This window comes from Gadus chalcogrammus, chromosome 2, assembly GCF_026213295.1.
Source record: "Gadus chalcogrammus isolate NIFS_2021 chromosome 2, NIFS_Gcha_1.0, whole genome shotgun sequence".
NCBI lineage: Eukaryota > Metazoa > Chordata > Actinopteri > Gadiformes > Gadidae > Gadus > Gadus chalcogrammus.
Window position 1 is genome coordinate 5,998,859 of NC_079413.1, and position 26,172 is coordinate 6,025,030.

General features: G+C 47.0%; 3 protein-coding genes across 14 annotated transcripts in view; 2 read left to right on the forward strand and 1 right to left on the reverse strand.

Annotated features, from left to right (window-relative positions):
* Positions 1-16,157, forward strand: part of dnm2a (dynamin 2a) — a 29,520-nt gene extending 13,363 nt beyond the window's left edge. Inside the window, exons 11-23 of one of the 11 annotated variants that reach the window (XM_056577195.1) lie at positions 804-890; positions 1,102-1,172; positions 2,324-2,377; positions 2,670-2,721; positions 3,981-3,995; positions 4,291-4,323; positions 7,404-7,514; positions 10,325-10,434; positions 10,668-10,779; positions 10,929-11,093; positions 11,728-11,954; positions 12,406-12,660; positions 13,359-16,157. In XM_056577195.1, the coding sequence (XP_056433170.1) occupies positions 804-890; positions 1,102-1,172; positions 2,324-2,377; positions 2,670-2,721; positions 3,981-3,995; positions 4,291-4,323; positions 7,404-7,514; positions 10,325-10,434; positions 10,668-10,779; positions 10,929-11,093; positions 11,728-11,954; positions 12,406-12,660; positions 13,359-13,431 (1,365 nt within the window). In that variant the 3' untranslated portion in view covers positions 13,432-16,157. The remainder of the gene's footprint in view (positions 1-803; positions 891-1,101; positions 1,173-2,323; positions 2,378-2,669; positions 2,722-3,980; positions 3,996-4,290; positions 4,324-7,403; positions 7,515-10,324; positions 10,435-10,667; positions 10,780-10,928; positions 11,094-11,727; positions 11,955-12,405; positions 12,661-13,358) is intronic. The other 10 variants (XM_056577233.1, XM_056577202.1, XM_056577210.1 and 7 more) reach the window with 10 other exon arrangements.
* A 58-nt stretch (positions 16,158-16,215) lies between these two features.
* On the reverse strand, positions 16,216-21,611 carry LOC130371490 (transmembrane emp24 domain-containing protein 1-like). Of its 2 annotated transcripts, none has more exons than XM_056577290.1 (4): positions 21,305-21,443; positions 20,110-20,207; positions 18,080-18,250; positions 16,216-17,873 (listed from the first exon to the last, which is right to left on the reverse strand). In XM_056577290.1, the coding sequence occupies exons 1-4, from the start codon at positions 21,354-21,356 to the stop codon at positions 17,655-17,657; spliced, it is 540 nt and encodes a 179-aa protein (XP_056433265.1). In that variant the 5' UTR covers positions 21,357-21,443; the 3' UTR covers positions 16,216-17,654. The 2 variants fall into 2 exon arrangements, with proteins under 2 accessions (XP_056433265.1, XP_056433257.1); XM_056577282.1 differs by having other exon boundaries at positions 16,223-17,873; positions 18,080-18,266; positions 21,305-21,611.
* A 480-nt stretch (positions 21,612-22,091) lies between these two features.
* tnfsf14 (TNF superfamily member 14) overlaps positions 22,092-26,172 on the forward strand; it is a 4,202-nt gene continuing 121 nt past the window's right edge. The window contains exons 1-4 of the mRNA XM_056607511.1: positions 22,092-22,643; positions 23,578-23,611; positions 23,705-23,773; positions 25,248-26,172. The exon at positions 25,248-26,172 is cut by the window's right edge and continues 121 nt beyond it. Of these exons, the coding sequence (XP_056463486.1) occupies positions 22,419-22,643; positions 23,578-23,611; positions 23,705-23,773; positions 25,248-25,633 (714 nt within the window). The 5' untranslated portion in view covers positions 22,092-22,418 and the 3' untranslated portion in view covers positions 25,634-26,172. The remainder of the gene's footprint in view (positions 22,644-23,577; positions 23,612-23,704; positions 23,774-25,247) is intronic.

Here is a 26,172-nt window from a genome sequence, read left to right on the forward strand (position 1 = left end):
CGGACTGGGGCGTGTTTCCATAGTAACAGGGCTCCGCTGACCCCTTGTGGACAGAGGAGAGACCTGCATGCCCCGCACGCACGCTGCGCTGTGCCTGCCTGCCCTGACCGCCTCTGCCTTTGGGAACAGTCGCTGAGATTGCCATCCCTTATAGCATCTCATTCTGTCTCATACCCTTCCCTTGGACCTTCTCCACTAATACTAACATAATCTGACGTGTATCAAGGCTTCTCTATCAGCCAGATATGACGCAATTGCATAGATTGGCGCATCTGTTTATTATTAACCGCAGCAAATTAAGGGTCATCAAATGTTTTATGATCCAGATAAAGTGATCCATGTCCTGACGGTGAGGGCCTTTCTCACCTCATAGTATATATTATTATATATTACCATTTACAATGTGCCCAGAAGAGAATATACCCCGAATACAGATGCTGGCCTCTATGTGTTTGCAGAATATTGCTTACTTTCAATTCTGGCTCTTCTGTTAAGTTTGTCCGTCCGTCACACGCACACACGCGCACACACGCACACACGCACACGCGCACACACGCACAGACAGACAGACAGACAGACAGACAGACAGACAGACAGACAGACAGACAGACAGACAGACAGACAGACAGACAGACAGACAGACAGACAGACAGACAGACAGACAGACAGACAGACAGACACAGACAGACCACTTCCTTTAATTATCGCTCATCTCACTTAACAAACTCTTGACTGGATGCATGCAGACATGCCGGCATGCCTGAGCCGTCAGTGCTACAGAGTTGTGCCGTGTTGCCTTTCAGCTCAACTCCTACCCCCGACTTCGGGAGGAGACGGAGAGGATCGTCACCACGTTCGTCAGGGAGAGAGAGGGCAAGACCAAGGATCAGGTGGGTTCTGATTTAATGAGCGGCTATTGGAAGAAGAGGTTGCTGCTATCTGTTTATCCTCACTGGCTGCTCCCAGCGCCACAAGCCTCGGTGTGATGCAGTTAGTTGTGTGGTCCTGTGACTTTACTTTCTAATTGGAAATGCTATTTCAGTTTTCCTTTCATGGCCAATTAGTGCGTTATCGTTTATTAATGTCTGCCTCTAATCCAAGGTTCTGCTTCTGATCGACATTGAGCTGTCTTACATCAACACCAACCATGAAGACTTCATAGGCTTTGCTAAGTATGTCTTCCTCTATTGCACTCTCCCATACATACACATACAAATACACACACAAACTCATTAATTCCACAGACACGCATGCAACACAGTCTTTCAACCCGAATGGCCATTCCCATCTGGGTTGTGACCTTTTATTGAATTTGACACATATACACCCCGCCCTTTCAACCATTCCGACCAAATATGTCTTCCCAGCCTGCCTTGCAGCCTCATTTACGATCCTGGTCTCGGTATAAGCATCGTCATAGTAATCCTAATCATCGTCATAGTAATCCTAATCATAACCCTAACCCCCTAATATCCCCACCGCTAACTCGCATTTGCGTTTGTACAACTCCGGGGCAGTGATCAGTGGAATGAACTCGTAGGTTTTCTGAAGAAGCTCAGAGCGGCTACTGCTGCTCCTGGGACAGAAGAGAAGAGTAGCTGACCGTGAAGTGAAGAGTTGCTAACAGTGAAGAGTCACTCAGTCTAATAAGGAAGCGTCTCCTCTTAGAAAGTACTGCTGGCCACGCTTTGGAGGATGGATACAGAATAGAGCATCGTGACATATAGAGGATTGTATCCCGGGATGTGTTGGACTCTGCCTTAGTGTGTGTGTGTGTGTGTGTGTGTCGGTGTGTAGTGGGGAGGACGGCCTGCAAAGCTCGACACAAACACCAACTGGACGCTGGTGCCTTAACGACCTCCGGCAGGCGTGCATGATCGCTAAGCGGCCACTAGACAATGCCAAACTTATCCTCTTGGCGGATGGCGAGGAGTTGGAGGCGTGGCCCTCATCCTCGTCGTCGCCGTGGTTACCCATGGCCGGCACCATGCAACAGCTGCTGCCGCAGTCTGCCGCCGAGCTAACCCAGAGTGCGTGTAGCCGTCACTCGCTCCAGTGGCGCCCTCGTGCGACGTCCCCGGCGGGCTTTCCCCGCCTGGGTTCCCCCCCCCCTAGAGTTGCAATTAAAACGGGAGCGGTGATGCCATCGAAACATGGAACAAAAGCAAACCTGCGTATCTTTGCTTGCACGTTTGTGTGTGCCTGTGTTTGGGGTTTCTCCTGAAAAGCATCCGCATGCCCAGTTGGATTTGGCGTATTGATGTTTTGTAAGCGGGGTCAGCTGGGGATGTTAACCCCTTCTCCACGTCACGTCAACTTTCAGTCTTGACTTCAGCAGGCTGGATGACGGCAGCATCCCTGGGTGCGCCGGCAACAGGTGGGCTGTCACATGGCACGCAGGGGGCTGTGTGTAGTGTACGCGTGTCACTCTCCCCCACCCCCCCAACGCCCCATTCCCCCACCCACCCCCCCCCCCCCCTCCCACATCACCACCACCACCACCAATGTCCTTACTTCAACACCCAATTATCACAGTTTGTTTCTGTGTGGTTGTCATTGCTGTATATTTTTGTGTTTTTTTTTTTTGTGTGTTGTGATTTGCTATAAATAATTAGATTTTTCCTTTTTGTTGTGCAAATGATAATCTGTCGGTGATGTATTTCATCCAGTGCCCAGCAGAGGAACACAGCCACCAACAAGAAAAGGGCCATTCCCAACCAGGTACGCGTCACTCTGCATTTGCCACAGCCACCCTTAAAAACACCCATAGCCCTGCCGTTCTCACCAAACCTGAATCCTCCCCACCGAATACTGATCGTCAGTGTGTTAATCCCTTTTTAAAATGCCCATAGTCCTGCCGTTCTCACCAAACCTAACCCCCCCCCGCCCCCCCCCCACTGAATACTGATCATCGGTCTTAAATGTTAATCCCTTTTGTGAACCCCAGCATCGATCCAGTCCATTGTTACCTCTGTTCCCTCAACCAGTTCATTCTAAATAACTCCTAGCTAAGGTCGTCCCTGTTTAGACATGCTAACCATGCCCAGCCTCATACCCTTGTCCCAATACTGAGATGGCTGAAGGAAGTGGGCTCCTTTCCCTAAGTATTACCAAGACGTGCAATGATTTTTTTTTTTAGTATGAAGGACATTTAACGATGGAAGGTGTGTGTGTGTGTGTGTGTGTGTGCTTCTCCAGTGTTCTGACTTTCAGTTTCATTGAAGGGGGCTGTGTTGCGTTATTGAGCCCACACTCAGCATCCCTGCTTTGCCACGCGTGATCATGCACGTCCCCCCCCCGTCCCCCACGTCCCCCCGTCCGCTTCATCGCTAACCTGCTTGTCGCAATATTCACCCGCTGGCACCGACGCGCCACGGCAAACAAAACCCAATACGGCTGTTTGTGTTTTTTGTTTTGCCGTTGTTAACCGACTGATATGGATTTTGTTTGGGTTCTGTTAATCGGAATGCCGATTTGCATGGACGTTGCTACTCTGAGCCGAGCATTGAGTATGAAATAACCGAATTGTGGAATCCTAGAAATAATTCTAATTGCATGTCACTCTCTTGCTCTCTCTCCTCTCTCCCGTCTGTCTCTCTCTATCTCTCCAATCTCTCTCTCTCTCTGTCTCTGTCTCTGTCTCTGTCTCTGTCCCTCACCTACTGTCTCCTCTGTATTTGCCTCTCTTCCTTCTCTCTCTTTCTCCCTTCATGTCTCATCCCCTGTCTTCTTTCATCTCCCTCCTTTTTTCTTGTTCTACGGGTCTTTCCTTTTTTGTGGATCCCCCCCCCACCCACCCAAACCCGCCATTCCTGCCACCCCCTCCCCACCTACACACCCCCTCCCTCCTCCCTCACTCTCTCCTCCCATCTCTGTATGATTCCTTTCTTCCTATCTCCTCTGCCTGTGATTCGTTTCTTCCCACCCTTGTCTTGAACCCCCTCCCCCCACCTCACGCACCCTACTTCCTGTCACTGCAGGGACAGGAAGTCCTGGTAAGTACACCCCCCCCCCCCCACCCCATCGTATCCCTCCGCACAGATTCAAGCCACGCCTTGCCAGAGGACAGCAGGAGTTAGACCCACGCAGGAGAACTGAGCCGCCCCCCCCCCCCCCCAAAAAACAAAACAAAACAACAACAATAAACGACCAGGTCGCCTAGACTAGCTGCTACCTTCGGTCCATGACGGCTAACTCCCCAATAGCATGTGCGACGATGCTACCCCCCAGCCCTGGGAAGGTCTGAGCCTGCTCCGTACTCACGCAAGGTTCCTTCCTCCTCCTGTGCAGCTTCGTGGACTGGGAAAGGGCTCCGAGGAGAAGGTAGAGTCTTTGGACTCCTCATTTTAAAACTGGGATCGACACCTAGCAATCCTCGCAAACAGCCGCCGGTAATTGGCAGCTGTTAGCCCGGCCATAGCACGACAAAAAGGGTTATTTTTGTAATTCTTTGCATTATTTTCAACAAGACAGTAATTGTCTTCATCTGAACGTCCAACCCTACTACTAACCCCCTACTGCTACTTCCGGAACCAAAGGCACAGTTTTTAATTTGCTATCTGAATGTCTTAATATGTACAATTTCTGCATGTTCCGGAAAACCTGCTCAGTATTCATGTGCCAGTGCCGCATCAGTTCTCTTGTGTATGGGTTAAAAGCACTGCTGCCTCAGGCATGGCCGCCGAATACAGTTTGCCTTGTGGAAAATCATCCCAAAGCTCAGACTCTGCTGGGACGAAAAACATGAGGGTCTTGGCCTCTTATAAATCCCAATTATTAATGTTTTCTGATTCGATTATTTTTTTATTTCTTCGATCTTGAATACTTCAGGGTTTATTGTTGATCTCTCTGCGTTAACGCATCAAAACTAGGGGCCTCATTTTAGCTTTCGTTCATCAGGTAAAAGTAGGCGACCTTTGGCAGCCTAAGTATCTTCAAATTCAATGGGATGAGTGGTTTTGGTGGTTAACAAACTGACAAGTCTTATCATCAGACTTTCACAGCTATTTTTGAGTGATAAGGTAACAGTGAAAGAAACTGCTTTTTCACACGTCACAATGTGATTTATAGACATTGACTCTAAAGTCGCTGTTTTTAGTAAACCTGGTTTCAAACACTAAATGAGGCCCCATTCATGGTGGAGGGAGACAATAAAATTAAGCAACAATTGGCACAAATGTCAATATAGTTTCAGCCACAAATTTTAAAGAATAATTGTATTTAGTACAATATAATTAACCAGATTTTATTTGATGAAGCACATTTTCTTTTCCAAATTTCACTATACATTCTCTAATTGAACCCATGAAATATATCACTGAGCATGTGCTTTAGCATTACATAACTGCATTGCTTAAGAAGCCGCAGTCCATCTTCACATTATTTACATACCATAGATGTAGCTCTTAGAAACAAAGCTTAACAACACCACTGCCATTTCAGTAACTCTTTGACCGGACCCATTCGACATTCTTCACATTAACAACTGACTTAAAAAAAAAAAAAACCGGGCTTTTGGAAATGTTTTTCTCCCCTTTGCCGAGAGCTTTGAGGCATTTCCCCGCCAAGGCAACAGCTCATTTACTCCTCCTCTCCCTTGTTTATGTTGGCAACCTTTTAACCACTGAATCCTCCCCCCCCCCACCCCCTCCTCTCCTCCCCTATAACTCAGTCCGTTCCTCTGTCTGATGGAGAGGGAATCGTGGAGGGTTGATAAAAAAATAAATAAAAAAAAGAAACAAAGAATGTGTAGCTCTTAGGCTCTACAGCAAGAGAGCATACTTTCCAGTTAGTGCTTTTAGCCGCTGATCAGCCGCGGTCTACATGACAAAATGGAGGGGGGGGGGGAATCATGGCGAGGAGAGGCACACTCTCCTCCAACCCACCCAGGGAGAGTGCCTCTCCACCCGGCCTCTCAGCCTGGGCTCGCCCCTTCCCTCTCCTCCCGTTCTCTCCACTCGAACCCCGTTCCCTCTCGGCCTTCCGTCAGGCTCCTGCTCCACCTGGGATCCGCGATCACCACCCTACCTCTGTGTTATGTACCACTTTCAGCCCTCCTCTGTCCTCGCCTCCCCTCCTCTCATCATGGTTATTATCATAATTTCCCTTTTGTGTTCAGCCGAGGTTTTCGACCGCCGTGCGCAGACACCTCCATGTGTGTCTGAACCCGTTAACCCCTCTCCCATCACCTGTCTCTGTTTACTGGCAGGGGACAGCCTGGTCTCTTACTAACTCTGCTAACCTTGCTGTTTATACTAGCTGTTTACAGCCTAGTCTTTTACTAATTCTGCTAACCGGACTGTTTATACTACCTGTGCACAGCCTAGTCTTTTACTAACTCTGCTAACCAGACTGTTTATACTACCTGTGCACAGCCTAGTCTTTTACTAACTCTGCTAACCCGACTGTTTATACTACCTGTGCACAGCCTAGTCGTTTACTAACTGCTAACCTTACAGTTTTTACTGTCAGTGTACACCCTTGTCTTTTACCAAATTCACTAACCTGGCTGTTTATAGCGTGAATGTCAACCCTTGTCTTTTACCAACCTCCCCAAACCTGACTGTTTATACTACCTGTGCACAGCCTATTCTTTTACCAACTTCACTAACCTGACTGTTTAAACGGTGACTGTAAAGCTTAGTCTCTTATCAACCTCCCTAACCTGACTGTTTATAATGTGAATGTACAGCCTAGTCTTTTACCAACTTCACCAACCTGACTGTTCAAACGGTCCCTGTAAAGTCTCTTATCAACCCTCCTAGCCTGTCTGTTTATACTGGCAGTGTTACTAATCACACTGACCCTAACATACCTCCGTCGACCTTTGCCCCTTTGGACCCCACTGAAGGAGGGTCTGGGCTCACTCACTCTGCTCATTACGGGAATAGGAACTAACTACCTAAACCAATTTCCCCTATTTAACATCCTAAACCCGTTTCCCCTGCTAGGGTATTCTCCGATACGCATATTTTCCACATGTATGCATTTTATTTTCAGAGTTGAAATCATTCCCCTCCCCCCATTCAAGATAGTCTAGTCCATTGTCAAGTTGGATATGTTTAGGTTGTTGGTTTGGTTAGATATGTACAGGCCCATAGATTGAGTAGAAATATGTATTAGCATTGAAACGCCAGCAGTCATCCACCAAAGACGCGGTAAGTCAAGCAGGTACAGTTTTTATTAGCATTGCAGGAAGCCGTTAAAGAAGTCAGTCAAATCCTCTCCCCCTCCCTGCCTGCCTGAACATCCACTAGCCCCGTTTAAGCCCACACGGTTCTCCTGTCTGATTCTCTTTTACTCAACCCCGCTACATCTTCTGCAACAATGCCGCCCTCCTCTCTCCCTGTCCCTCCCCCACCTCGACCCTCCACCCCCCCCCCCCCCCATGTCTCCCCGTACAGGTGATCCGCAAGGGCTGGCTCACCCTCAACATCAGCATCATGAAGGGAGGCTCCAAGGAGTACTGGTTCGTGCTGACCGCAGAGTCCCTCTCCTGGTACAAAGACGAGGAGGTAAGGGGGGGGGGGGGGGGGGCCGGGGGTGTCGCTGACACACGGTTTTGCGGCGCCAACTCCTGGAACTCCTACAATGAGATAATAAACAAACCTTTCGCCTCCACATTTCGGCGGTGGCGGATAATGGCGAATGTGCCGATATTCCGCGTTGATATCGTCCAGCCATTTCCCCGGCGGGAGGCGCTGGGGTGTCTGGTGTGGGGTGCTTGTTTTGGCGTGCTGGCGGGGCCGGAGCGAGGACGGGCCGACGGAGCGTGTCTGTCCCAGCCCAGCCTAACCAATGTGCAGACTACTGTTCAGACGCAGCCTGATGAACAGGTAGTCTGAACACTGGGCAGGCTGGGGGGGTGAGTGTGGGAGGCCGCGGGGGGGGCGTCGAGGGTGAGTGTGGGAGGCCGGGGGGGGGGCGTCGAGGGTGAGTGCCAGCCGCTGGGGGGGCTGGGCTGGCGGGCTCGGCGGAGCCGCAGGTCACTACCCTAGGGACAGGAGGACAGAGAGCACATGGAGAGCAAACACTGGTCTGATTAAACAACGGCGCACACACATGCTGAGCATGCATGCACTCATAAGGCAGCGGGCAAACGCTTCGTTTCAGGGACGTAATGTTTTAAGAAAGTGTGCAGGAAAATTGTTTTACTTCTAGATCTTCTGTTGCGTTCAGATATGTCCGAACAAACTTTGAATCGGTCATGGAAGTTTTGATTCGGGTTGTTGGGCGCATGGCTTCTTTCTGCGTTCTCCTGAGCCTAAAATAACACCTTTTCCCCCCAATTTCATTATTTGCGATTAAAAGTCAGATGTGGTTTTTTTCATGCTTTTTTAAATACGTGAAAGAAACGTCCATAAATGTACCCGAATCAAGTTGATGTACTTACCCCGAAATCGTGCCAAAAGACGCCTTTTAATCTCTCCCGTAGCACCTCCGCCATATCCTCTCTCTCGGCTAAAATAAAGAAATTATCGAATTCGCTACATACCGCCGCACACAACTATCCCCGATCCAGAGCCGTCGGCCTGCATGCAAACTGCATTCTTTTGTTCTAATATGGCTAATTTCAGAATAAGAGCGCGAGAGGGAGTGAGGGAGAGAGAGGGAGAGCACAGGCGAGGAGGAGGACGGTGTAGGCATACTGACGTGGCAGGCGGGCTGAAATGTTCCAGCCGGGATCTGACTTTGGAATTTGCAGGAAATCGTACTGGGTTACGGGGGGGTTATGTGTGTGTGTGTGTGTGTGTAGTTGTGTTTCTGTGTCCAAGAGTGTGTGGGCTTGTTGACGATTGCCTGAGGTTGACCGAAATGGGTCTCCTTGACCATGTGCCATTCGGATCATGCATGTTTTTTTTTCATTTGTGCGTCAACTTTTGGAACGCACCTAAAAGCCATGAAAGAAAACGTGCACGTGTGCTTGTCCCCCTCTGTTTGTAATTAGGTGTGTGTGTGCGTGTGTGTGTGCGTGTGCGTGCGTGCGCATGTGGTAGGTTGGGGGAAGGGTGCTTTTGCAGATCTGAAAATGATGTAACTGCTGGTCCAGCGCTGTGTGTGTGTGTGTGTGTGTGTGTGTGTGTGTGTGTGTGTGTGTGTGTGTGTGTGTGTGTGTGTGTGTGTGTGTGTGTGTGTGTGTGTGTGTGTGTGTGTGTGTGTGTGTGTGTGTGTGTGTGTGTGTGTGTGTGGACGGACCTTAAAATGCTTCCAGATGTCCTCAGTGAAAGCTGGCACCCCCACCACCCACCCGCCGTCATGCAACTCCTCCTCTCTTCCCCGTCGACTCTTCTTCCAGACAGAGGAAACGCATTCCTCTACGTCTGCTCATTAGCCCAGCGATCTGTCCCTGCACTTAACATTAAACAATACAGGCTCAATTAGATTTGAGGTAACCACATTAAAAACCACTGTATAAGCTACATGCTTGAAGCTAGTCATGGGTATGGTTCAGATACAATTGAGGTTACCATGTTAAGAATGAGTGTATCGGCTCCATGCTGGAGGCTAGCAATAGGGATCGTGTGTGTATAGCCAGTCGTGGAGGTACACATGCCGTTCTCTTTATGCTCATTTACATTGGTATCCAATGTATTAGTTGTTTACCAAGGTAGGGTTTAACGCTCTGGTTGAAAAGAGCAGCATAGCGCACATTAATAAACACCTTCTCTACTCCAAAAACATATTTGTATTCTAGACGCGCTCCAGTGATTGGGTAATTACTGTTGGCCTATCTAACTCTGTCTCCTCTCTTCTAATCATCTGATGGTTGAATATGATCTGAAAGTGGTTTGAGTGCTCTTTCGGCGCTTCGTTGAGTTTTAGTTGGTGTTCAGATACTGAAACAAAAGTGTTGGTACTATCTGATCTCCAGGAGCACAACGCAGATAATTCAAGCACAAGGGCGGCATTACAAGTGTTCATTCAGTAGGAGTTGAACAGAAGTATATAAAACAATATGAATATTTATAGTCTTTGCATGTTTCCAGGCTATCCCCGCTGGAGATGATTTTAACGTGCGTGTTGGGGTAGGCAACCGTTCCCAGTTCAGCCGATGAGTAATACATTCCTCTGGAACTTTTCGTGGAAAGGGAATATGGTCAACAGAAAAATCAACGCCATGCGCTTCCTTTGAATTCTCAACTCTCGGGTCTGTTGTTTAAAAACAAGAAACGATGTGCAATTTACGCCATGGCCACTCTGAAGCCGTCAAGCCCCAGAAAACGGTCGACCATACAAAGTATCTCCATTTCAACCCATTTGTTTTCTGTCTGGTCTTCTTCGCCTTTTGTGTGTGAAGTCAATGTGTGGTGTGGTCGCTTTGTAGGAGAAAGAAAAGAAATACATGCTCCCCTTGGACAACCTGAAGCTCCGAGACGTGGAGAAAGGCTTCATGTCCGCCAAGCACGTCTTCGCCATCTTCAACACAGAGAGCAGGTCAGAGGTTCCCTGAGGTTTTAAGAGCCCTTTTTTCTTTTACAAGAAAATGATTTCCATTCATGTCGGATGACTCAGTCGGGTGAATCACCCCTCGCTTTGTGTAACCATAAACATGCCTTTTTATTGGCATGTGTTTTGTGTGTGTGTGTGCGTGTGAGTGTTGTGTTTGGAGTGCAATCGGGTTCATCTCAATGGGAGACCACTCACGGCGTCTGTATGTGTTTACTCAGGAACGTGTATAAGGACTTGCGGCAGATCGAGCTGGCCTGTGATTCCCAGGAAGACGTGGACAGCTGGAAAGCCTCCTTCCTCCGAGCGGGAGTTTATCCTGAGAAGGACCAGGTGACCATTCGCCCAATCCCGGGGCCTGTCCTCTTACTCATTAGAATCGTAAATCGAATGATCTGGCAAACCAACAAGATTGATGTCCAAAGGAAAACTCCCTTTCTTTTTTTTCTTTCTTTTTTGTGTGTGTCTGCTGCCCCCTACAGGCGGATAACGAGGATTCGGCCCCTGCAGACACGTTCTCTATGGACCCCCAGCTGGAGCGACAGGTGGAGACCATCCGCAACCTGGTGGACTCATACATCGGCATCATCAACAAGTCCATCCGGGACCTGATGCCCAAGACCATCATGCATATCATGATCAATAGTGTGAGTGCATTGACTGGTGCACATTGACTGGTGCACATTGACTGGTGCACATTGACCGGTGCACATTGACCGGTGCATGGCAGGTGGTGCATTGAGTAGAAAAAAGGCTCTTGCTATCTTTTGTTTATCAATAACTGGATAGCTGTTGAAATGGTACCAAAGAATCCCAAAAGTCAACCTAGAATTCGCCAATGCTGTTAATTTATGATAATGCTATTTTATAATAATTAAACATTTATGATGCACTTTTCATGGTACCCAAAGTGCTTTACAAACAAATTAACTCTCCCCATCCCCTTCCCCCCCCCCCCCCCCCCCCCCCCCCCCCCCCCCCCCCCCCCCCCCCCCCCTCGAACAGAGAGAATGGACTAGTCTACTATTCTGATGAGCATCCCACTGAAAGGCAATGGAAGCAAAGCCCTAAGGAGTCTTTCTTTCTTTCTTTCTTTCTTTCTTTCTTTCTTTCTTTCTTTCTTTCTTTCTTTCTTTCTTTCTTTCTTTCTTTCTTTCTTTCTTTCTTTCTTTCTTTCTTTCTTTCTTTCTTTCTTTCTTTCTTTCTTTCTTTCTTTCTTTCTTTCTTTCTTTCTTTCTTTCTTTCTTCTGTCTGTTCCTCCTCCTCTGTCTGTTCCTCCAGGCCAAGGACTTCATCCACTCTGAGCTGCTGGCGTACCTCTACTCGGCCGGGAACCAGAGCAGCCTCATGGAGGAGTCTGCGGACCAGGCCCAGCGGCGGGACGAGATGCTGCGCATGTACCAGGCCCTGAAGGAGGCGCTCAACATCATCGGGGACATCAGCACCACCACCATCTCCACCCCCGTGCCCCCGCCCGTCAACGACGGTGGGCGGGTGGGCGAGTCCAGGTGAGTGGAGCATAAGCCGGTCTCTGAACAGACCTCGTCCTATGAATCGCTCGGAAGAGATGCACGCGTACTGCACGGGAGATATCGGAGTCTATTCTATGGTTAATGGACTGCATTTATATATAGCGCTTTTATCCAAAGCGCCATTCACCCGTTCATGCACACACCGACGGCGAAGTCAACCATGCGAGGCGACAGCCAGCTGGTCAGGAGCACATGGGGTCAGGGGCCTTGCTCAGGGACACATCTCAGCTAGGAGGAGCCGGGGATCGAACTAGCAACCTTGCGGTTACCAGCCATCCCTCGCTACCTCCTGAGCTACTGCCGCCCATTCTGAATGACTGACCCATTCTGAATCTCTATATGCACGACACACTGCGTGTAGTGTGATCCACTGATCCCCCCCCCATCCGTTGTTATGGTTTCCATAATCATGGCGTCTCTCCCTCAGCTCCAACCACAGGGCCGCCGCCGCGCCGTCTGGCCCCGTCCGCCCGCCCACCGTCAGGGGCGCCACGCCGGGACCCCCCCTCAACCCCTCCCCGGCCTTCGGGGTCCCGCTCAACCCCTCTCCTGCGTTCGGGGCGCCCCCCATCCCCTCCCGGCCGGGCCCGCCCATGAACGCCTTCGGCTCCGGCCCGGACCCCTTCAGCGCCCCGCCGCAGATCCCCTCCAGGCCGGCCCGCGTGCCCCCTGGTGTGCCCAGGTAAGACCCCCCCCCTCACCCCTCCCCCCCTCCCCCCCATCCCTCCGAGCTGCCCCTTCCACCTACAGTCCCATCGCCGCCGCTACCTCCTTCCTCACAGCAGGGCGTGGTCGGAGAACCGGAAGGGGAGATCCCTCTGTGGTCGGTATCACGTTTTTGTTTTGCTGATTCCGTCTCCGGGCTTCACCTCTGTCCTACAAACCCTCAACACTGAAGGGCTGATTATGGCTCCACGTCGACGCAACGCAAGGGGGGCTTACGGGCCCATTACGTCCTCGCGGACCCTCGGCGCGTCCACCGCAAGGGGCCTGACGTGCGCCTCCCAACAAATGTTAACCTCGCGTCGGGGCGACGCAGCAGCGAGGCCAGTGATTGGTCCGCTGACTAAAACCCGACGCAGAACCCAAACAGGCTCAAGACTGCGTCGCGGCGATGAGCGTGCGGGGGTCATTGCGTCGCGTCGACGTGGGGCCACAACCCACCCGTATCACATGGTCCAGCCCCCCGGATCGCCCCGTCTGGCTTTCAGCCCTCCCACACCTCCCCACTCTGAGAGCATGCTCTTCTCGACCACTCTCCTCCCTCTCTTTTAACCCCGCCCTTGCCTCTCGTCTCCGGGGCAGGGGGTCATTGTGGTTGTGGGTTTCTGTGTGAGAATGCTTCAACCCCTGTTCTCTGGTCTTCTCTACCCCTTGCAGCCGAAGACCCCCCGGTGCTCCTTCTCATCGGCCCACCATTATCCGCCCCGCCGAACCCTCCCTGTTAGACTAGTCCTGTGGCCAGGCAACCCGTTTGTCAGTGTTCAGCGTGCGTGCGTGTGCGTGTGTGTGTGTGTGTGTGTGTGTACATGCATGCTAGGCCCGAGAGAGGGGGGAGGGCAGAGTGATGTGGTTTCCCTGATATCTGTGCAGTTGTATGCATCGTCCATAACTTGGTCAAAACCTAGTCTATCCCAATGCAATGTTAATAAGCTGCTAACGTTGTCGCTGTTAACCCTCCGTCAACCACCACTAGGTGGCAGCATAACCTTTCTATCGAGCTGCTCAGGCTGTTGGCTCGGCTGCTGTGCTATTGAAACGCATGGCGTTGTAAAATAATTATAATAATGACTAAAGTGACACGCATGTTTCTTCTTAGAGGGACCTTAACAGCAGCTTATTAATGAACTTGTGTATGGCATAGGCTGGATTTCCTCTCCCCTCTCCTCTGAACCTTTGAAGACCCTGAGACCCAACTCGAGACCTCTGTGATTTAAACAGGCTGATCTTTTTTTTTTCTTCTGGATTTTCGTTTTTCGAACTGATGGGAAGAAAATATTAGGTTATTATCATTGTTATTATGGTGTTGATGTTGATCACGTGTTTTCCTTGTGATATTTTATTGCCCCCTCTCCCCCCTTTTTTTTTTTGCCCCCCCGTAATATTGCTTTAAGAATCAATTAATAATAACAGGACGAGAGAAGAGGAGTTGGGTATGGCGGAAGCTTGAGGCCAATAGCAGCCTGGGTGATGGGCGAACGTTTGACACTTTAGCCACACACACACAGAAACACACACACACACACACACACACACACACACACACACACACACACACACACACACACACGCGTGTTCCGTGTGTAACTTTGATCCACTGATGTCGTCTCCGTTGACCACTTTAATCCAAGCACTTGACCGTTCAGCCTTACAAACTGCAGCCAGGCTCAGACCTCTTACCGTAATACTATGCATTTAGCAAAGGCAGTAGATTGGGGAGGAAAAACAGGGAACTCCAAGCCTGGAGCATGAATCCCACCATGAGTCTGGTGGGAGCCCTTTGGCCCTTATTCGGTGGACCTGGTTTGTCCCTTGTTTAATGTCCCCCGAGGAACGTAGGGGCGGTTTCTCTGCTCGTGGGGCCCGTGTATAGGGGGCGGGATGTCGCGTTTGGGCAGCGTCTAAGACACAGAGCCCAGCCGCTTCTTCGTGGGCTTTCTGTCGCACTAGCACTGCGCTGCGGATTCCAGTGACATCCATAACATGTTGTAGATAATCTGCCTGTGTGGAAGCACCAAGTACCCCCCCCAACCCTGCAGCCCTTCTCCCGACCACACACGCGTGCTGTGGATATGAATGCAAACGCCCCCCCCGCCTTTTATACAGACGAACGTCGTACTAACGGAAGCACTAACAGACTTTTTAATGTAGTGAAGGTAGATTTGGGTCATCTTGCCGTCGCGTTATTTATAACCTGGAATTGTATCGTTTTCCTCTGTCGTGTTGATTGAATCTCCATATAACTTGTTTTTTGCTCAAATCCCCCCCTCCCCTCCCCTCCTCATCCCCAACCTCCCCTGCGTGTAAACAACGCGGCTCATTTCAAGGGGAGGGGGGTGTATCACAGGGTGGGACGAACCTGCTGTATTATGGGATGGTAGACAGGGTTGCGCAGTGTCCTCCACAGTGGGGATTCTCTTTTTTTGATTTGATATGTGGGGGTATTTTGATGGTCCTAATTATTTTTCCATAGCTGGTTTACTAAACGAGGGAGTGACCGGTCAGGGTGTTGCTTTGACCCTTGGGCTACTTTTACTGTTTCCTGTGTTTTTTGATTGGGCCAGTCATTGTAGGGGTTGACGTGGTGGTGGAGGAGTTTGGGGGGTTTGGCGGAGTGAATCCACATCCTGTCTGGTGCGTCTTGTCTGGCAAAAGATGCTACCTCTGTCTTGGTTCTTCCCCAAGAGGAAAGCACCCAGTGTATATAAATGTATATTAAATCCAATCTGGCAACGTGACAAAACAAAAGAGGAAACGACCACAAACGCACACCTCTCGCATTGATATCGGCCCAGCATTCAGACAGGATGAGTATTCTCCGACCACTTCCTGCTAGTGAGTCAGTTGATGGAGTGAGGTACAGTTCTCACCGCAGGACTTCAACAAACGGGAGGCTTCCAGTAATCTCCACGGTCCCTCCCACCTTCTCCCCCCACCCTCTCTGTGTCTGGTGAAGGGTTCAAAAATTAAAAATCAACCATACACTTATCTTTTATTTTATACTCTTTTTGTTTTGCAAATCCTTGTCAAGTGCCTGTAGCAATTAATGGATTTGAATAAACAAATTGAACCACTTTTGGAATGAAATCAATAAAGAGGTGACGTGTACAATAAAGGGTGCGTCTCTGGTGGTTGGTGTCTCCTTGTGTCCTAGAGTGAGCCCCTGTGGCCTTCCTTGTCCTATCTCCTCTAACCCTTCCTCTACCTCTCCAGTCTCTCTCCACACTGTCCTTCTAGCCACTAAATGCTCAAGAAAAATGTATTGGACTTTAAGACCGAATAGCACAGGCCTCAGGTTTCTCAAGAGTACTTCATGGTGCCATTTTAGGCCTTCCTTTTCTTTTCGTGCCTTTCTACTTTTAAAACAAATGAGGAAAACAAAGTAACATTGAATTTGTAAATGATGTTCAACAATTACTGTTGCAGTGCAATTTTAATCAGGATGTGGTCATCTTTATTCTTTCCATTGTCAACGGGGAAGAGGATCCCCTCTTCCCCGTTGACAATGGAAAGACTACCGCAAAAGGGGAATGTTTAACTAAAGCGTTTTCTCTGCGGCGGTGTGTGGGATGGGCGTTTCCTCTCCTGAGCCCCACATGGAATGGAGTCTGGAGTGTTGAATGTGAAGCTGCTCATGAGAAGAGAGATTGATTAAACATTGGTCGGTTGTCCCTGAACAGGCGCCCCGCTCCCCGAAGGAACCAGTGGTGATTCCTGCCCGACATGACGCCATTTTGCAATCCACGACAAGACATCCGAAGAAATGACGTTAACCTCAATTTCCCACCAAAGAACGATGCCATGCAGTTCTTCCCCGGGTCTCCGTTAAGGATGCTATTGCACACAGGTTAGGCCTATAAGCCTGATCTGGAAAACATATAATACAATGTTTTCCATATATTTAAACCAATGCCTTTGCAGTTACCGTCAAGCGCGGTTGTCACTGTCTGACCACTCATTAGTAATCACATTGTTGTACAGGCCTGCTGTTTATTACGGAAATGCATGCATTTTAAATAAGGCAGAATCAAATGCTTTGGATTTAAAAGTAAAAAAGGTTTTTTTTTTTTGTTTTCGAAAATTGAAAACGAGAAAGTAAACCTATAGTTTTCCTTTTTTTTTAGATCCTGAGGCAAAAAATGTTGATTAGTTTGTATATAAAACATGATTGCTTCTCAATTATTTAAATAATAATATTTGGCCATTTCAATATAAAGGTATGGGCCTCCGATAAATGGTGAACAGGGTTGTTGAGGAAAGCTATGTGATGTAGAAATATAAGAATTTGTTATAAAATTGTCAAAATGTGTGCCTGTACAACTTTCAGAAGTTTCATTATGTAAAACGGTTTTCCATACAAACTATTATCCTGAAAGGGTAACTGATGGTATAAATCTGACTTGTTGTGGGCAACCTGCTTGGAACTCCACCAGAGAGAGAGGACAGCTGTGTACAAATTAGATCAATAGTTAGACATTTTTGTAAATACCTACATCTTGTTTGTGGCAGTTTTGTTACGTGCCTTCAACCACTTAGACTTTTTAGGCCTACTCTGGGGTAAACAAAGGTTTTTATTTTGAGTCATTTTGGTAGCCTATTATAAAATAAAATGAGAATGAACATCTTAAATTATATTAAAGCAAAAACAAATTTGTTCTTTAATGCATCTTAAATATTTAAATAATGGTCGGTTTGAAGATCCGATAAACAAATGCCCATATTCACAGTGTTACGTTTCTGAGTGGTGAGTGTGAGGCGGATATATCGCACCTCGCCCTACAGGCCTCCTACTCGTGTCTACACTAGCGGTGCAGAGCTTTTCAGAGAATCACACCTCTGAGATCAGGAGAGGAATAGGCCTGTGACTATATTGACGTTACACACACCTCGGCCAGAACCAATATCTAAGACGGCAATTAATCACTGACACAGACACAACTGAACAAAATACTATGACTACGTGAAGGTCCTTTTCTTGTCGTCGAAGAGCCTCCGCAGCGTGTAGATCTGCGTGGAGGCCACCGCCAGCATGACGAGCAGGTTGAGGCAGGACCAGAAGGACACTCTCCACAGGTTGTCCTCCAGCAGGTAGCGGTCCCGCGCCTCCATGGTCCTCAGAAGGTTCTGGAAGTGCCGGCTCCTCTCTAGACATCGGTGAACAAAGTCCATAGTCGACTGTCGCAGGTGGAGAAAGATAGAGCAGACGGGGACAGTAGTTCAGGTCGCATAGCAGAGGTGTCACGTCGTCGCCGCGACCTTTTCACAATAAAAGCTGTTTGGGTTCGGTCCGCACCACGTGCATGCTACGCGCTTAATACTGTGCTTGACTTAGGCCTATGTGGTTGCGTCAGAACCGGGAATTGCGTTGCAATAGACCTTACCCTGATGTCCTCCATCTTGTACTCAGCCAAACTGTCCGTGGCATCCACCTCCCCCCAGGCCTCGTCCTCTCTGCCGCGGTCTCCCTGGCTGTCAACGATCACCTCGAAGAACACCATTTTCTCCGACCGCGTGCTGAAGCTGTTGTCGAAACACAGCCGATAGTCGCCGTCCTGCGCGGATTCCACTCTGTTACAGGGGAGGGGACAATAAATCTATTCTTTGTTTGATTTTATTTTCCATTATTTATTTTTTTCATAAAAAGGAAAGATAATCTCTGACAGCCAAAAAGATATGGGATGAGGTTATTAATACCCATTAGTGCATGCAGTAAAACTTTGTTGGGGTGATTTAAGTGTCAGTTAGAAAAATGTTTTACTGAATGAGTGGTGATGAGCACAGTGAACAAAATGTGTTTTGTTTATTGTACGGAAAATGTAAATGAATTCAAATAGGACAAGCATTTCATAATACGCAGACCCGGCCCTCCCTATACACGAAATAAGCGGCCGCTTAGGGCCCCCGACCGCCAGGGGGCCCCCCAGTAGTAGTATTATTTTTCTAATACTATATTATTTTTTTAATACACAAAGCAATTTACTTAAACGAGAAATCCGGAATAAAATGGATCTGGGATTTGTTTGGTATGATAATGAGTTATAAAGTTTGTTTTTGGAGTAAAAAGGCGCACAGATTCTTAAATTGGCTATTTTTTGCAGATTCTACCAAAAAGCTATATACTTGGAACGATAGGGGCATGTCTCATGGTAAAAACTAAATCGCTATTTTAAACCACTTACCAGGCAAGAAGTTTTATATGTTAAGACCCTTATTATACTACCAAAGCAGTGTCGGGCTACTTCTAGCCTTGTAAGTGGTTTAAAATAGCAATCTCGTTTTTTACCATGAGACATGCCCCTATGGCTCCAAGTTTATAGCATTTTGATAGAATTGGCTAAAAACCGCCAACTTAAGAATGTGTCTATATAAGCTTTCCTGCTCGCAAATGAATGTTCCAACTCGTTATCATACTACACATATCCCCGATCCATTTTACACGGGTCTCCTTTAACAAGGAAGGAAACATTCTAAACATACAGCTCATATTAGTTTAAGAAAACAATGGTGTAATAAAGAGTCTTTATTATGTCTGTCTGTCCCATAGACTGTATAGAGGTCTGATCATGATAACCTAAAATGAAGTGATACTGACTGACCTGGCAACCCTAACACATGTTGTAAATGTAATGCTCAGTGTTGCTGAGAGGGCAACAAGGAATGATGTTTGATTCAGCGCAGGCGCTTGTTTGACTCATCCCAAACTGGCAACCGCAATGATGACGATCCGGTACATGACGAAGCTAAACGAAGCTCGCTACCTTTGTCCAACATCGCCTCTCTCCCCCAGGACCGGTTCTAGCCCTTTGGTGGCCCTAGGTGAGATGGTGTTTTGCGGCCCCCGTTCCCATAGCGAGCGGAGCGTTGTCCTGTTAATTGACATTACTATACTAAACACCACTGAAGACACATATTAACTGATTTACCATTAATTTGCTAAGCAGTTTTTTCACCCACTTAGCACCCACACCGTCCACAGCTCTACTATACTACGTTGCAATTAAACAATGTGTGATGCATGGACAACAAACAACAGAAAAGCTTCGGAACATTTTCTGCATTGACAACATTCAGACAGTAAAGTAAATGTAGAAATGTGGTAAGTGCGTAATAGACTGTTTCAGTGAGTATACTTAATAAGTAGTAAAATAATTGCGGCAAATCATGTTCAAAGAGGTTAGGAAAACTACTCTATCAACCGCAAAACAGGGCCCCAAAAGGACCCTGCTTAGGGTCCCCAAGTGTACAGGGCCGGCCCTGATAATACGCTTTCCCCTCTGGACTTCCTTGCTGCCTTAAAGCCCTGGGTTATATTTTAATACTCAGATATAGGATCTCAATATTAGCAATAGGACTGATAGTAGTTTTTATCGCACCGTTTCCACAGTACATAGGTGTGTATTTGTTGTATTACGTGTGGATGCCTTCGGAGCTCCTGAAGTCTGCGACTATCCGGTGTCCACTGGGGGAGAGGAGGGTGAAGCCGACATCCAAACCGGCCCCGGCTATTACCTGGTGGTGACCAAAACAGCAATAACATCACAAGAGGTATTGCACAAGTTGCACAAATTAAGCTACTCGGTACACATAACTTCCCATGTATACTCAGTTGTCTCGTACCAATTTTGTGCCACTCCTCTTGCTTGAACGTGAATAAACATTATTTTTCTTTCGTATTTAGGCAATTTTGAGGTAGTAGCCAGAGAAAAATCAAACCGTTAACTTCAGGCCTCTCTCCAAAGCAACTCCCCCAACACACACTGTTAGCTTGCTAACTTCAGCAATAGGTCTGCCTAGCATTGTGGAAGACTCCTGTGCCACGAGTCCACGGGCAGAGTGCGTGCAGGTATGGTAGACAGACAGGAAAGCCATCTAATAATACAATGCAAATGAATTGCATACCCCATCTTTGGAACGTGTAGAAAAGGTGATTCCAGTCTACACACTTATATCACTATGGAAACTAGGCTAACAGTCTCTGGCAATATCCTATTTTTAGAAACTAACAGCACACTTCTAGAAATGATTGTCTCTCTGCAAAGTACAACAGCACAGCCCACTTCCTGTTGCAGTGACATCACTAGTGCTCCTGTCTGAGTGGGCCCTTCCGCTAGGGCCCCGGTGGAAGGCTCCGTAGAAACTGTGGTCAGGGGTCATATGCAGGTTCCACAATGGAATACTGGGGGCCTCATACCTCCTTGCAAAATGGACGTGGGGGCTGTAGTTATTCTTATGACAGAATAAAATTATTAACATGTGTATTACAGTTGTATTAGAGCTTTTGCTTTGCAGTGTACAGCATAAGAACGAGCAAGGGGTTGACATTTCTTTGGAGCACCTCATCATTTCCTAATCTTACAGCTCCGTGCTGAATCAACACTGTTCCCAAGTGGTGAGTTTCGAGGATGTTCTTGATGGTGCAACAGTAGTGAGTGCCCTATCTTTTAGTGAACAAAGTCCATGGTCTACCTAAGCCAGCGGCTGGCTTCTAGCTCTCAACTTCTTGTCAACGCAAAACAGTTCATCCCATTGAAAATGTGTGTATGAGTGTGTTTGTGTGTATAAGAGGGTGAGAGAGACAGTTACAGATGAAGAGAGAGATTGTTTACCTGGTATTCTACGTCCATTGTCCAATCCTTCAATGTGGTTTGATAAAAGCATTCTGTTCTGCCAGCCGGTAATATAAACGTGAATCCTGTGCCTCTCAATTGTCCCAGGGTCCAAGTCAAATCCACAAGCAATGCAAAATATACCAGCAAAAATACATTTACAGGGACTTTCACTCCTGTCCCAACTACACACATAGTTTACATGAAAGTAGAACTCACTCTATTTAGGACTGCAGCGCTGTATGAGCAACACTAAGTTGTGTCTGCTACTATACTAGTGGGCCTATCTACCTTTATGGCCACAACTTGACCAAAGTCCAACCAATACCGTTCTCGCTAGCCTGGAAGCTAACCACATGCAAAACCGGGCTAGAAAAGATCTTGATTAAATATCAATGCATGTTCAAGTGTTACCAGTGGGGAGTCATGGTGGAAATGTTCCATGTGTGTGGGTCTGCATGGTCTTCATATGTGTGTGTGTGTGTGTGTGTGTGTGTGTGTGTGTGTGTGTGTGTGTGTGTGTGTGTGTGTGTGTGTGTGTGTGTGTGTGTGTGTGTGTGTGTGTGTGTGTGTGTGTGTGTGTGTGTGTTTATGTGTGCATGCACACTTGCTTGCATGTCTGCCTATCTTTGTCATTCTGTCTATCCATCTGCTCGCATTATCTCACAAGTCAATCAAAAGGAAAGCGAAAATGTATCTCGACGTGTTAGGAACAGTATGCGTGTCTACTTGTCTGTAGCAGAGGTTGCTTTGATCTTCCTCTCTGGGCTCGTGTGGCTTCCTGTCACCTGCCAGACCCTCTCAAGGCGCTTCTCCACTGAGTTCACATCATCATCGTACCGTTCTAGGGGCTGAGCTTCTCTCACTTTCCTTCACACGGCCGCCTCTACACCCCAACCCTCTATAGACACTCTGTGGTACATCAGACCCACAGACAGACGTGTCTATCACGGTTACAACCCTGAATCACCTTCATTAGGCATTGAGACCAGCGTGAAAACTGTGTCATCTCTGGGTTCATTCGAGAGAGAGAGAGAGAGAGAGAGAGAGAGAGAGAGAGAGAGAGAGAGAGAGAGAGAGAGAGAGAGAGAGAGAGAGAGAGAAGGAGCGAGCGATGCAGGACTGCGAAGGCACCCCGCAGCATGTGTACATGGTGGACACCCATGCAAACTATCCCCCGGTGCCCCGGCGGTCCGTCCTGTCGAAGCCACTGCCCCCGCCGCCGTCCCAGGGCGCCCGGTCGTGCCAGGTGCTGGTCGTCATGCTGTTGTTCCTGATGATCAGCAGCTCGGCCATACAGGCCGTGTTCCTGTATCGTCTTTACTACCCCACCGCAGACGTGAGTGTATGTGCCTTTAGTGTGTGTTTGGAGGAAAGAAGGCCTTTGAGTGGATTGAAGTCTGTAGCTGAAGAATACACACTTTTTAATGGTGTTTTTTTTTTTCCCATAAATCTTTAAACACAGAATTGTGTAGTCATAGCACACGTAAAGTGTTAATAATTAGTGCAATTGTATTTGTAATTGTAAAGACGTTAACGTCATTTTCTGAAATTAAGAGTACTACAAAGTTATGAAAAGTTATGAAAAATTCTCATGACACTCATGAACACTAAAGCCGAATAGAGATCAGAATTAGTGTACCAGTGTATCCTTAACGCCGCTTAAACTCTGCTCTGCTTTGGTACTCAAATTATAAAATGTGCAATAAATAATAAATACATAATAAGTATCATAAAGCTCATGAAAAAGGAACCCAAAACGTACAATATCTATCTATTTAAAATTGTTTTTTGTCCTCTTGCAACTATAAACACATATTTTCCTAAGCATTTTGCTGAGCGCCTTTTTGTTAATAAGCCTCAAGTAGACCTACATTAGGTTTCATGATTTAATCAATTTGCTGTTATTTCCCAATAGATTGTTGCCCAAATAGAGTGTCACCCCATTATCACTGCATTTAAATTCATTAACACATAACTCAATTTGAACTAATTGTAAATGAATCACACGTAAGCATAGAATACATGCTACACAATCACACACACACACACACACACACATGCACGCACGCACACACACACACACACACACACACACACACACGCACACACACACACACACACACACACACACACACACACACACACACACACACACACACACACACACACACACACACACACACACACGCACACGCACAAACACACACACACAGCTTCGCTCCCTTCAGAAAACTAAAGCGGTGTCTTTTTCTTGATAATCTCCATTCCAGGCTGACTCCCCATCTGCCTCCAAGTTGACTGATGGTAGGCCTGCATCTCATCCTATTATCACATTCTACTCCAACACACCAATCCCTGACACATTTTGATAGTAGGCTTGTTGTTTATGTTTCCCAGACATTGGATGTGCTTCTCCTCCCACTAAAGCCCCTCCTAAGCTTTCCAAGCCTATGGCCCATCTGACAGGTGAGCATTTAATTGTCTATTTAATTGTTTAATTGTTTGTCTCTTCTCTTTATGTTATTGGTTGTACATCATGATTAAATGATGAAAATACTATTCGAGGCGTCAACATGAGTATCAGTCCACAATATAAACGCTTTATATTACATCATGTCGACATTTCCTTGGTGATGTGTTCGGGGTCACCAGTTCGATTCCAGCCTGCTTCATTATTATTTTAGAATAAAAAACATAACATGCTATTCGGTATGAAGGCTACATTTACCTAGCCAATCAACACAACACTGCAACAAACAATTTGAACCAGATTTTCCATTTGAGACCTACTTGTTTAAAGGTTACGTTTATCTTATCAGTTACTGTCATTTTTAAGTAAAACATCTATGATGAAATTTCAATCTGGTTTCTACAAGCACAGCTGAAGGGAAACAGGCCTTATAAAGGTCATAAAGGAGGTTCTCCAGGCCGCAGAGATTGAATTCTGGAAGATTTAAGGGCGGCTTTCCAGACGGTCGTTCCAAACATCTCGATCGGCCGTCTGAGAGACTTGAGTCAGCACAACACAATCAGAGTTTTTATTTCTATACAGATGACGTGTAAATATACCAGCTCTTTAATTCCTGTACTTAAGCAAAGAAAGCTTAATAAAATATAGATAATACCAATGAAACATAATCCTGGATGTGCCCAAAATGTCATTCAGTTAAACGAAAAGAGAGTTGAATCTCCACTCATCAGAGCCCAGCCATCCACCAGTCCCAATGACATGGGCCTTGACCTACTCTCAAGCTACGTCAGATCCTGCATAAAAAATATCGCTTTCATTTTTGACCGCACACTTAATCTGAAAACCAAATCGATTCAGTCGAGAAATCCATATTCTTTCAACTCCATTGAAAGAATTAGGACTATCAGACACTTCCCATCTCCTCCGCACCAGGATAAATTCAACATGTATTTATTTCATCCAGAATCAACCAGTGCAATTCCCAGAATCTGGTTTAAAGTCCTACCCCTTGGCTTCTAAAGCTCTGCATGCTACTGCTCCTGCCTTTATCTGGGACCCCCCCTTACCACACCGGCCGGCCCCTAATGTTCTCACAGTTTAAGAGTTGATTTCTTTCAGAATCTTTTGTACGCTTTCTATTTTCTATTTTCTATTTGACTGCATGTGTATTGTCTGTATGTGCACTCGAACTATAAAATATTCTGTGCAGCACTTTGGTATGAACCTGGTTTGTGTTTTAAGCCCCTTCTTACTTAAAGTTCAACTAAAATGACCAAAAACACTGGAGTAGTCTGGGCTGAAAACACATTTGTCATGTTTCTAATGTTATCTGAATTTACAAATGTAAATCTCTCTCTCTTTCTCTCTCCCTCTCTCTCTCTCTCTCTCCCCCCCCCTCTTCTCTCTCTCTCTCTCTCTCTCTCTCTCTCTCTCTCTCTCTCTCTCTCTCTCTCTCCCTCCCTCCCTCAGGCAATGGATACAACATTCGTCCCGGTAAAGAGGCCCTGTCTTGGACCACAGTAGGCGACATAGTCCTTCGTGAGATGAAGTACAGGGACGGGGAACTCTTTGTGAAAAATGCAGGGTTTTATTTTGTCTATTCCAAGGTCTTTTTCGCGGAGAGTGCTTTATTTGATCACATCGTGCTTCTTAAGACTCCCACATACCAGCTCAGGCCCATTGAAATACTGAAGGCTAGGAAGATTTCCCTGCACTCTCAACCAACGGTGAAATCAAACAGCTACCTTGGGGGCGTGTTTCACTTGAAGAAAGGGGATTGTATTTTCGTGAATACCACGTCCAAAATCATACACTCCATTCCCAGCGAAAACTTCTTTGGCGCATTCATGTTATAGGTACACCAGTGCGATGAAGAACTTCAATGTTGAGCCCCCAGAGTCGCTGTGGTATTGGTGGCTGCCTGCCAATAACCCGCTTACATAAATTACAACCCTGCCAGTGGCATGGTCGGTTTTATGAACTTTGGAAAAGTTCATTTAAAGGTTCATTTTCTCACTGCACTTTCTTTGCTTTGACCAGTTTTATAAAAAGCTGGATATTTTTATTGTTGTTGATTCACCAATTGGCCTAAATCATTGTGTTGTTTTATCTTGTAAATATATGTGAAGATATTTATGTAAATCAACCGATTCGGGATCTAATGTTGTGCTTTAAAATCGCCTGCCTCACTTATATATTTTCAGGAACACAGTGTTAAGATTGGGCGAAAGAACGTGCATCTAGAATGATGGATGGGGTTAGTTCATGATCATTGATCACTCGTCTGTCTTGGGACAATAATCAATCGATCCAACAAACAAATCTATTTGAGATTCACTGACACATCGATTCATGAACTATACATTGTAAATGTTAACATAGGCTTACGCTAGTT